The sequence below is a fragment of the Zychaea mexicana genome, assembly GCF_025766255.1.
Source record: "Zychaea mexicana strain RSA 1403 chromosome Unknown BDB00scaffold_117, whole genome shotgun sequence".
NCBI classification, from domain to species: Eukaryota; Fungi; Mucoromycota; class Mucoromycetes; order Mucorales; family Lichtheimiaceae; genus Zychaea; species Zychaea mexicana.
In genome coordinates, this window is record NW_026516780.1 from 24251 (window position 1) to 37050 (window position 12800).

The window sequence follows — 12800 nt, forward strand, 5'->3', positions numbered from 1 at the left end:
GTTGTCGCCCACAATAAAAGAGAATCATATAGATATATACCCATTTCAAATCTCTCTCCTTTTTCATGCAAACCCGGGTAACAGCTGCAACATCTCCAAAATCCATCCACAAAATTGCGTCAGTTAATTTACGCTAAATTCTATGTGTAACCCATGCTCCTTTGGTATTGAGATTCTCTTGAGCGCATGCCAAGCATTTTGGACGATTCTGGTGTGGTAGGCGTTATCTTGCTCCAAGCGTTGCGGTCGATACTTTTGTAAATTAAAATCGAGGAGGCGACTTTCATAAATCTTGGGGCTCTCGTCGATAGCTAAAGTGTTTGGCGCTGGTACCGGTATATCATCGTCACTGTCGTCTTCCGAGTCAGTTTCATATTTATCCCATGCTTGCACGTCATTGTCGCTGCTATGATCAGTTTGACCAGCTTGCAATTCCGGATGATCCACGCTCTGCGATATGTTTAGTGTTTCCTCATCGTGCACGGTGGCGACAGGCTCAATAAGTTGATAACAAGGACGAGGTGACAACAAACGCACTAATATACAAAACGGAGCAGCACCAAATGACGAAAGTGGCTGGCTATCACATAATGGCAACTTTGCCACAGGGACCAAGACATTAGTAACTTCAACCAGAGCACGATTTTCCGTTATCGTCCGCTTATTGAAGACTCTAGAAAAAAGTCAGGGTTAGCTTAATATTAGTAATATGATTTGACTTATTAAGTCATTCCTACTACGAAATGGAGCAAGCAAGGAATAAGTAAGGGAGCGAATATGCACATACCCGCTTTCTCTAGCATCGCTAATTTTCCCGCGCGCCACCTCCACAATATCATCGTCGCTAAGTACTGTTACAAGTACACCAGCTCGTCGACTTATGATGTCGTTTCTAGGCGATGTCGCTTGGAGATAAATTTGCCGACTACTCCAGGCATCCAAAGCTGCATAGTGTGCTTGCTCGTCAGTAAGTCGACCTTCCTAGTTGCCTTGTTGTCAACCCTTGGATAGACGATGTTGTAGAAATATCTGCCAGACTTGATCCAGTAATTGGTTTGCATTTGTACTCGTTGCATCTTGTCAACAGGTTCACGACTTGGATGCTTGAATCTTATCGGATTGTTGAGGAAAAGATCGTGAAAGCCGAGTGATATCATTTGCGTTGTTACGTCCAAACCTTGATGATATCTTTGCGATTAAGCAGCGTCCAGATAGCGTGTGGCAATGATATAACTTCTCCAGCTTTAATATTTATACTCAGTCGTCGTATACAAATTGTATTATTGATATATATACACAAAAAGCAAATAGATCAAACTCACCTTATGGCTGTGGTCAATGTTGATTATGGTGGCTGGTGGAGAGCTCATGTGGTTGTAGTGGTCGTTTATATGCATTTCAGCAAATGCACTGTACATTTTTGGGAGATACTTAGGACCAGGTGTCGAACCACCATATCCATCTCGATCATCGAATGATGGGAAATTCTTGAACTGCCTTGATGCCGAGTGCACTGGTTTATAGAACGAATTGATCGCCGATTGTCTAGTGGGTGATGGATTTTGCTGCTCGTAAGAATGTTCTTGTTGCTCTAATCTTCCTTCCGCATACTGCCATTCAACTTTGTCGTGTCGCAGGTGGTGTCTAGTGCTCAGTGCTTTTGCAAATGGACCGGGCCCCATTCTGTTACCAAAGCAGAGCCGCATATTTGTCATCAAATACTTGGATACACCACTTTTACGTGGAAGAGTGGCCGGCTATTCGAGCGCAAGTTGTATGGGTAGCGATTTTTCTGTCAAGTTCTCGTCCGTGCCCATAATTGAGTTGACGTCGCATCCGTCGTTTTTGCATTGATAGCGATAGGATAGGATGTAAATAAAGTCGTCGTCGTCTGCGATGCGTCTGGCAAGTGGGTTTGCATTTGGGACACTTGAGCTCTTCTACCAAAAGGTGGACGAGCCAAACGTACACACGTGGAAATATAAGTCGGTTGGTTCAAGGTAGTTCTCCTGGTACATAGCGAAAAAGGGGGCTGGTGGCAAAACCTAAAAGATCTTGTTTCTGTAGCAGGTACTGCTCAAATACTTCAGGCGTTATCAACGTTTCTACATCGCGTCCCACCAACGGTGTCACTAAATCGTTAAACTGATGAGAAACAAATGAGCACAATTGAGAAAATGCCCCTCAATTAAGTGAGAGTAGAGTAGTGGAAGCTTACTTCACTGTGTGTAGATATGTCAAACGTAAAAAATTACGTCGTGGGCCACGCAACGGTTAACCTGCCTTATAAGGAAGGCAATCGGTTGTGAATTTCTGGCCACGCAACGGTTAACCTGCCTTATAAGGAAGGCAATCGGTTGTGAATTTCTGGCCACGCAACGGTTAACCTGCCGTATAAGGAAGGCAATCGGTTGTAACCTGCCGTATAAGGAAGGCAATCGGTAACCGATTACCTGCTATATAAGGACAGCCTTAGCAACTGTGACAGCCTTCGCAACACATAACCATGGAAAACGTTAACATAGTTCATGCCTGTCACTTTTGTCAAAAGGAATTGTCTTCCTGTCGCAGCCTACGCGATCATCTTATAAAAGTCCACAGTATGTTCTTTTGTTTTATTGAGGTTTACTTTAAAAAGAAATATGTTGAATTAACCATCTCCTGTAGAGCTCAACTTTGAAATCGAACAAATTTATCAAAAGCGTGGCAAGAACTTGTAAGTAGCTGGTAATGCTGAGAAATTCCTTTGTACTAACCACGTTTTACAGTGACAATTTCATTTCAAAAAAGTATATTGATACTCACGTAAGTCTTATTTAAAGTGTTTCTCGCACACATACGTTCTTTTTCGATATTGAACTAACACTACTTCTAGCCAGAACTTGAGTATACTCGCCGCTTTGAGTGTTCCAGTTGTCGGGAACTATTTGGTTGTATCGAAGAACTGGGAGAACACTTTTGCAAACATATCCAACCAAAAAATCCCAAGAAAAGACCGGTTAAAGAAGGCACAAGTAGCAACAGCAGTAGCAGCAACAGCAGCAAAAAAAAGGTAAGCTTGATTGAATCAACACATAGGCTGTTCGTGCTAAAATGTGAATCATAGGTTTCTTTGAACAAGGGCAAAAAGTTGCACACGTTTGACTGCCAGTTGATTTCAAAAATAAATATACAAAACGGCCCAAAATTCACATTGGAGGATATGAAAAGACTATCACCAATGTACTCGTTTCGATTCCAAGGCGCACGTTATCCAGCGAGCAGTGATATTGATGTCGTCATTGCCAATAACCAGCAAGAACAGCGCCGTTTGACTTCTCTAAATCGACATCCTGAATCCTTGCGCATCCTCCGCCTGGCCCTAAATTGCAAAGATGTCGATGAGCTAGAGGATTTCCATTTTGGGAAAGTGCCCGTTACTGCAAGTAAGGAAGAAAGAGGTTTATTCCTCTGTATCCGTCACACACTGCAAGACTTTGTATCCAAGTGCAGACGTAAGGCGGCTACTGTCCCTACCAACCACGAACGCACCTTTTTTTTCGACCGAGTCATGCCTATCATCAATTATTTTGCAGACAACAGCGGTGCTGTTTATTTCGAATGGTGAGAATAATCACGTAGCATATTGAATATGAAGAATCATAATTAACTACTCTTACTTAGGGGTGAAAAAAAAATTATGAGTCGCCAAGCTGTAACGCTATCTGTGGCTCTATCACAAACCTCAAGTCCCAATTACGCTGATGGTATTGGATACTCGACGACTGTTGGTGTCTTGGATGAGGAACGCATAATGATCGAGTGTTCATCTGGTGGCCGAGAAGAAAATATCCAGCATACCTACGGCGATAGCTTGAAGCTCGTCGAATCTCTTACCAGTATGCTGGTTCTAAAAGCATACAGACGATGTAATGCAAATTTCGAGACATTTACCAAGTTCAAGACCGTTGGCATCCAGTGTGTTAAAAGAACGCTGACGCTATTCATCTTATCGATGAATGAGCAGAAAAAGCTAGTGGTTGAGGAGCGTAGAAGTGCAAACGTACCGATCAGCTTTAACGAGATATTCGACTGGATGCAAGTTTTCGAACTAGTGGCCCATCTGCAGGTTAGTATTTTCCCTATTCATTGGGCGGAAAGAAAACTAACTTTTCTTTAATTTACTCAGGAGTTGGTGTTGGAGCAGCAGCATGTCGATCAAGAATTGCATGCAGAACATGCGGGAATCACGGCAGTCGAGAACGAAGACACAATAGGAAAAGCATTCGAAGACTGCGAAATGGATTTTGATGTTGACCTCGAAGCTACCGAACCAGAATGCGTTGAAGAGCAATAGTGCCCTTGTTATTGTATACCGTTACCCTTTAGCCAACCTTTGTTATATCCAGTTGTATTTGACGAGTCATGACCCTTTGCCCCTCTACCATTTTCAAAATAATCATTAAATACAGTATGTCGTTGTGCAAGGCGATTATCAACTTGTTTCTTTGATCTGCGGCGTCACGTATTAAATATTTGTCATATTTATCTACTTTATACCTTACACTTTGATTTCCCTTGCTCCAATAGCAACTTTGATATGTGATGATTTTTTTTACCGAACTACATGATAAAAGCGATAGCCTCTTTTTATACACTATATCGAAGATATCACAGGTTAGTTAACATCTCTTCAATATAATAATCTGCAACAATACAGTGCCAACGCGATAACTTGATACGTGATCACTCTTTCATATTTATATTGAGTTATCAAGTACTGCTATAACTGAAAACTTGATTGGCTAAAAAAATTGGTAATTGGAGCTTATCGAGAGTTTTCTAGCTATTTTGTAGTGAGCATTCTGATGCGCCTTTTAGTGCACCCGAGTATTACAGCATCTTGCTCATCTACAACTACTAGACCGTCAATAAAATTTTGACAATAGCATTTCCGATGGCTGATGGAGAGCAAAGGCGATACTTGCTCGTCAAGTTTATCGCTATATATTCTGTTTTCATCGGCGTGATCGACATCAGATGAGCTGTTGGAAGCTTGTTGCAAAACTCCTTTTCCTATAGGAAATAACAGTGGTTAGTTTATTGTTATCCACACTGCCAATACCGGCTCAAATATATACTCACCTTTGTCCTTTCCTATGTCTTCCAGCGCGCGTTGAGACACATCCGCTTCTACGACTTTCTGTACACATATTTCGAATTTTTGTTGGTGGGAAAGTTGGACTGGAGGAGATTTAGTTATAACGAAAAGTAAGCACGCACCAATAACTCTGGTAAATTCTTCTCTTCATATATTCTCTTAACTCTCGGTCAAATGTTTGCAATAACTGTAAGCAAATTTGTTAAAGGGTAAATACTAGCGTTACACAAGGCTACAACTCGATAATTCGATAACTCGATCACATTTGGGCGTCACCGAGGTTATCGAGTTATCGCGTGGGCACTGTACATTTCTATCGAAGATATAGTTGTGAGGTTATATAGTCCGAAAGTCTAACCGAATCTGAGCCGATAGAAAGCTGCCTCACACAAAGAGCAGCGACAAGGAGCAAAGAGAAAGAAGACATTTAAAGTTTGCAAAGAAGCAGAGCCTCTGGAGCACGCGTTGAGTGAAATATAGTCGCCTTGCACAACGACATACTGTATTTAATCATTTTAATAATGGTAGAGGGGCAAAAGGTCACGACTCGTCAAATACAGCTGGATAAAAAAAGGTTGGCTAAAGGGTAACGGTATACAATAACAAGGGCACTATTGCTCTTCAACGCATTCTGGTTCGGTAGCTTCGAAACAGCTCATGATGTCTGGATGGATGCACAATGGCCCAGCCTGGGTATGAAAATCAGACAGATGTACAGCATAAGCGGTTCGTTGGTAGTGCTTAAACTTCAGCGTGTGCCAAAGACAGAAAGTTAATGAGATCGTCAACCACAAAGCTGTTGATATCCACATTGATGTGCTGGCACAAGGCAACAAAGCGGATTCCACCAGGTAAATATGTTTGAATTGCGCGCGTTCTGGCCAACAAAGGCGCACAAAGAGCTCTAATAGAGAAGACGAGAGGCCGCGTCCGACAAAGTGGCGCCTGATAGCGTTCATACGGAGAGTTGCCAATGCGGGTTCGTCCATGGCGACGTCGCGTAAGGTGAAGTCGTCTCGATGTGAAGAGCGGGGTCTAGCAGAAGAGGCGCAGCTGTGGCCATCCGAAAAAGCATAATGGATACCAAAGGGCTGACGGCCAATGTGGAATTATCAGAATGGCGTTCACCTTCTCTTGCTGAATCTTGTGTAGGCATTGTAAAATTAATGGCCAGGGCGAATGGATCCAGGCCAACGAAAGGAGCCCCAACATAGACTCATCGCGTCGGTGGCTAGAGCATGAAGGTCTATCCTCGAAGAGACATACTGCAGAAGGAAATGGGTCATTCGGTCTGCGAACAGATACATGTCGTGCTTGCCGATCGCCTGTTAGATGTGCCGAAACGTCGATCGTTTGTGCAAACAATAGCCGATCTAATGTGGGCATCCACTCGAGAAGAGCAGGAGAGGTTTTCCACTCAAATTGGGGGGCGAGTAGGAAGGTCGTGCAGTGAGAACGGTAAACCTTGGGTTTGACCACCTGCCGGCGTTGAATTAGGTTTGCAAGAGCGCCTGTTGCTGAGCAATTTGTTCTGCTAGATCCTGTGGTTTTGTATCGTAGTATTAAATAAGCAACAGTAATTTTAATGATCATTGCTCTTCTGTGGAAAATACAGCCCATGTGCATCATTCACTTTAAAAAAATAATATTTTCTAGTATCAAGAATGCTGAACAGATCATATCATTTTATACACCTGTTGTGTGAAATTGCCTTCCTTATATGGCAGGTATCATATACGGTTGCGTTGGGAAGATGCACCATATACATTCAGATTCTATAGTCACCACCATAAAAACCCCATAGCAGGTATGATGACTACTGCTAAACACTGTAAAGTTACATTGATCACTCTCAAATGCACTTTCGTACAACGTGTCTTAACATGGATAGAATATAACACATAGTAGACATAGTTTATATGGTGCAAGACAGCTCAAACCGTCCAAATTAAAAAAGTATCCAGTCACCAAAAGTTGACGATATGAAACGAAATAGCATTGCTAATGCAATTTCACTGAGAGGTATTGGGGGTGCCGCTAAGTGAGAGGTGCGGAAATGATGTGATTACTCGTTCAAAAGCTTGCAAGTAACTGTCCCGAAAGTCCTTGATGAGATCCCGTTGACTATAATACGTAACTTTGAGGAAAAGTCTTGGCGCTACATCGACGCGTATACCCAAGGGTACCAAAATCGTGAGGCTCTGCAAATTATGAGAAAGTACAAGTCTCAACGTAGGGTTGGAGTACATGATTAGGGCTCGGTGGCCATCTATCGGTCACAAGAAACAATTTTAAGAAAGGAAAAAAATACGTAGACGCCATTTTGACAAGTCTGGGAATACTTTTGTCGTTTTTTTGGTGGTAGGTTTTTAAAACCTCCGTACAGCTTATGCTGCTTGATGGTGATGATGCTCTAGGTTGCGTTTGCCGTATGTATTGCTGTTGGCGTTGTGGGTGGATTGCTTGTTGCTGAGGTGTAGGACTATAGAGCATATGCTGTTGTTATTGTTGCTGCTTCAATGAATGTGGCTGCACTTGGAATGCTGGATATAATTGCGGCGGAGGCAGTTGTGGCTGTAGTGTAGATGTAGTAGGCGGTGGCAGTAATGCTAACATGGGTGGGCGTACAAAGGAATACAAATCAGATTGGCTTTGAACTTGTTGCTGTTGCAGTGGTCGTGGAGCAAGCGGTTGGTAGACAGAAGATCTAGATTGCAAACGTCTGGATGTACTACGTTGTATTGAGGATGGCAGTGTCGGTGCTGGCAGAATCGATCGAGGCTCCAAAACTTGAGCAGTACATCAGAGTTATCACGTATTTGGGATCGTGGGCGAGCTGTACCTTCCAAGCTGTTCCTTATCACCGCGTTCAGACTCCATTTGAAAAATGTGCGCAGATACTGTGGGTACTTATAGAAAATATATTGCGCCCGTCAGTATGTGTCGAGTTCCATGACTTGGCAAAAACGGTCCACCTCGTTGAGTTCGGTTGCTGACTGTTGTAGAATTGAGATATCTGTCGGTTGAACAAAGCTACCTCTTCTTTAGTATGTACAGATAGTATTGGATACCGGGTGCCTTGACGAGATGCTAAATATGCTGCTCTCACAGCTGCACTGTCTCCTTTGTTGGCCTGTTCAATTGATGGTCTGTAACGCTGCATGCCATATGTATCCAAGCTTTCGTCGCTCGTCTTGCAAATGTCAAACTTTTCTTCAGTCGAGGCCAACAGATCCGTGTTCTGCCAATCAGCCAATGTTTTGGTAGCTGCAATTCGCGTCGCAAGTATGCAAGCTGGATTCTGTTTTTCATCCAAATATCGTAATGTCCCTTGTACTGCTTGCCTGTGCGATCAGCGTACCAACCTGCCACACAAAAAAATGTATTGAGTTGTTCAGTAAATTGGTCACTTTTTTCATGCTATGAGATACAAATTATGTTGAGTTCGATATTCGAAAGCAAACTAACCGCAAATCTCGGAATCGCATTTAAAGCTCCAAAATGCCTCTTTAAATTCTGGTGCACACCGCCCTCAAGAGAGTTTGTTCCCTCAGGCATTGGTATACTGCCAAACCATTTTCATCCCGTCGTCGAAACAAGTACAATGATGTTCCAGGTGGATCGCTCAAATATCCTTTGCCAATAAGCTGTAGCAAATTTCGTGCATCTTTTCAGGCCTGTTTGTCAAATAATGGTCGACCACTTGAGGCGCATTTTAAAAGTCCAAACGTCATGAATAAATCGTACTATTTTGAAGGGTGGTGGGACAACGCGGCGAATTCGCTCGTTAATCAAGATTTGCGACGCCAACGAACTAAAGTAACATGGTTTTGATAAATCAAATTAAGCTTGTTGTCGCCCACAATAAAAGAGAATCATATAGATATATACCCATTTCAAATCTCTCTCCTTTTTCATGCAAACCCGGGTAACAGCTGCAACATCTCCAAAATCCATCCACAAAATTGCGTCAGTTAATTTACGCTAAATTCTATGTGTAACCCATGCTCCTTTGGTATTGAGATTCTCTTGAGCGCATGCCAAGCATTTTGGACGATTCTGGTGTGGTAGGCGTTATCTTGCTCCAAGCGTTGCGGTCGATACTTTTGTAAATTAAAATCGAGGAGGCGACTTTCATAAATCTTGGGGCTCTCGTCGATAGCTAAAGTGTTTGGCGCTGGTACCGGTATATCATCGTCACTGTCGTCTTCCGAGTCAGTTTCATATTTATTCCATGCTTGCACGTCATTGTCGCTGCTATGATCAGTTTGACCAGCTTGCAATTCCGGATGATCCACGCTCTGCGATATGTTTAGTGTTTCCTCATCGTGCACGGTGGCGACAGGCTCAATAAGTTGATAACAAGGACGAGGTGACAACAAACGCACTAATATACAAAACGGAGCAGCACCAAATGACGAAAGTGGCTGGCTATCACATAATGGCAACTTTGCCACAGGGACCAAGACATTAGTAACTTCAACCAGAGCACGATTTTCCGTTATCGTCCGCTTATTGAAGACTCTAGAAAAAAGTCAGGGTTAGCTTAATATTAGTAATATGATTTGACTTATTAAGTCATTCCTACTACGAAATGGAGCAAGCAAGGAATAAGTAAGGGAGCGAATATGCACATACCCGCTTTCTCTAGCATCGCTAATTTTCCCGCGCGCCACCTCCACAATATCATCGTCGCTAAGTACTGTTACAAGTACACCAGCTCGTCGACTTATGATGTCGTTTCTAGGCGATGTCGCTTGGAGATAAATTTGCCGACTACTCCAGGCATCCAAAGCTGCATAGTGTGCTTGCTCGTCAGTAAGTCGACCTTCCTAGTTGCCTTGTTGTCAACCCTTGGATAGACGATGTTGTAGAAATATCTGCCAGACTTGATCCAGTAATTGGTTTGCATTTGTACTCGTTGCATCTTGTCAACAGGTTCACGACTTGGATGCTTGAATCTTATTGGATTGTTGAGGAAAAGATCGTGAAAGCCGAGTGATATCATTTGCGTTGTTACGTCCAAACCTTGATGATATCTTTGCGATTAAGCAGCGTCCAGATAGCGTGTGGCAATGATATAACTTCTCCAGCTTTAATATTTATACTCAGTCGTCGTATACAAATTGTATTATTGATACTAAATGCCACGTTGGATCATTTTCATAATATGTCCACTCTGCGTCAAGACCAACGACGGTCGGTTGCTGTTCAGTGCCATATTGTTCGAGTAGCGGTGTCAAAGCAGCTTCGATTTGCAAAGGTGAGCTGTGGATTGTTACTGAAATTGTCGGTGGCAGCTGTAGCTGCGGCAGATGACATCATAATATGTTTCAGCGACTTATACGTGGATGAACGTCAGTACGAAGAAATTCGATTTGTGTTTCGAAAAACTGTTCATCGGCCTCCACTTTGTCAGTAAATAGGATTTTTGGATGACGATGACCATGGTCAGTAAGACTTTGTAGCATGGCTAATCGCAAAATTAGTTTCGGTTACTGTAATGCAATCAGCCGGAAATTATATGAAAAAAGTGTAGTATACCTTGTATTCCTTGTTCTATGTGATCCATGGATGTAGTAGGCACAAAAGCTTGATACCGGATCTCTCCGTATTCCTTTGTCATTGATACCAACCCTTCAAAAATTTTGCAAGAATCTAGTTTGCAAAGATGCTTTGTCACCTATTATACTACAGACAAAGCACTTGTCAGAATATATATACACAAAAAGCAAATAGATCAAACTCACCTTATGGCTGTGGTCAATGTTGATTATGGTGGCTGGTGGAGAGCTCATGTGGTTGTAGTGGTCGTTTATATGCATTTCAGCAAATGCACTGTACATTTTTGGGAGATACTTAGGACCAGGTGTCGAACCACCATATCCATCTCGATCATCGAATGATGGGAAATTCTTGAACTGCCTTGATGCCGAGTGCACTGGTTTATAGAACGAATTGATCGCCGATTGTCTAGTGGGTGATGGATTTTGCTGCTCGTAAGAATGTTCTTGTTGCTCTAATCTTCCTTCCGCATACTGCCATTCAACTTTGTCGTGTCGCAGGTGGTGTCTAGTGCTCAGTGCTTTTGCAAATGGACCGGGCCCCATTCTGTTACCAAAGCAGAGCCGCATATTTGTCATCAAATACTTGGATACACCACTTTTACGTGGAAGAGTGGCCGGCTATTCGAGCGCAAGTTGTATGGGTAGCGATTTTTCTGTCAAGTTCTCGTCCGTGCCCATAATTGAGTTGACGTCGCATCCGTCGTTTTTGCATTGATAGCGATAGGATAGGATGTAAATAAAGTCGTCGTCGTCTGCGATGCGTCTGGCAAGTGGGTTTGCATTTGGGACACTTGAGCTCTTCTACCAAAAGGTGGACGAGCCAAACGTACACACGTGGAAATATAAGTCGGTTGGTTCAAGGTAGTTCTCCTGGTACATAGCGAAAAAGGGGGCTGTGGCAAAACCTAAAAGATCTTGTTTCTGTAGCAGGTACTGCTCAAATACTTCAGGCGTTACCAACGTTTCTACATCGCGTCCCACCAACGGTGTCACTAAATCGTTAAACTGATGAGAAACAAATGAGCACAATTGAGAAAATGCCCCTCAATTAAGTGAGAGTAGAGTAGTGGAAACTTACTTCACTGTGTGTAGATATGTCAAACGTAAAAAATTACGTCGTAGGCCACGCAACGGTTAACCTGCCTTATAAGGAAGGCAATCGGTCCACGAAATTGAACTGTTTACTACAGTGAACCCCCGCTTTTTGCAACAGCGGGAATACCGTCAAAAAAGTTGCAAAATCTGAGGAACTGCAAAATGTGAATATGTTACACAAGTGGGATCGATAAGCTGGCAATCACATCTTTCCTTATTTGGTTTAAAAGCTCTTAAATAATAGAATACAATAGTGTATCTCTTTTGTCACTGGTTCGAGTCTCACTGTCTCTGAAGTTTGAGATTAATATACAATATATAAGGCTGAAGCGGGAAATTGCAGGTCCCGATTTCCAAGTTGCAATCTGCAAAAACCGAGGAATCTGCAATTTTACTAAGTGTTGAGCGGGAATCTGCTCAAAAAAGTTGCAATAAGTGGGGATCTGCAATAAACGGGGGTGCAAAAAGCGGGGGTTCACTGTACCACTATTTAATGTCTTGTTATCCGAGACGCGGCTATTCTATATGTGCTCGGCTTTAATATTTCTTTAAGAGCAATCGCATATACTATATGTGTATTATTGATTAAGACTGCATGGTGTGCCTGCACACACACACACACAAAGCATTTTTGTTGTTAACAGGGTTTTATGTATCATCAAAGGGCGTTTTTCTTATTAAAATATCACAATAAATTATGTAAAAAGGAACACTATCATTAAAAGTTACTAATGCATGCTACTGCAACAGTTGTCGCCGCACCTTTACCGCCATGCACATCTGATATTAAATACCGGAAGAGAAACCGTTTATTTAAAACGTAAGGGGAGTGTTGGAAGATGCTACAAAGTTGTATTGGATCGCTTTTTTGCCAGGTTTTGGCTTTATTTTCTACTATTTTGCAACGTAGTATAAAGCTCCAAAATTCTTCATTTCGTCCATAGACGGTAAGAATCAACTTTCTAAAGAAATAATATGCTGACATCGTCCTTTGTTGT

At 42.4% G+C, this 12800-nt stretch overlaps 1 protein-coding gene across 1 annotated transcript; it reads left to right on the top strand.

The window, feature by feature from the left end:
- Window positions 1-2449: 2449 nt before the first annotated feature.
- BDB00DRAFT_849973 (uncharacterized protein) lies at window positions 2450-4377 on the top strand. Its single transcript, XM_053125402.1, has 6 exons — window positions 2450-2600; window positions 2668-2716; window positions 2769-2805; window positions 2876-3052; window positions 3107-3603; window positions 3664-4377. The coding sequence occupies exons 1-6, from the start codon at window positions 2507-2509 to the stop codon at window positions 4157-4159; spliced, it is 1350 nt and encodes a 449-aa protein (XP_052974357.1). The 5' UTR covers window positions 2450-2506; the 3' UTR covers window positions 4160-4377.
- Window positions 4378-12800: the final 8423 nt, after the last annotated feature.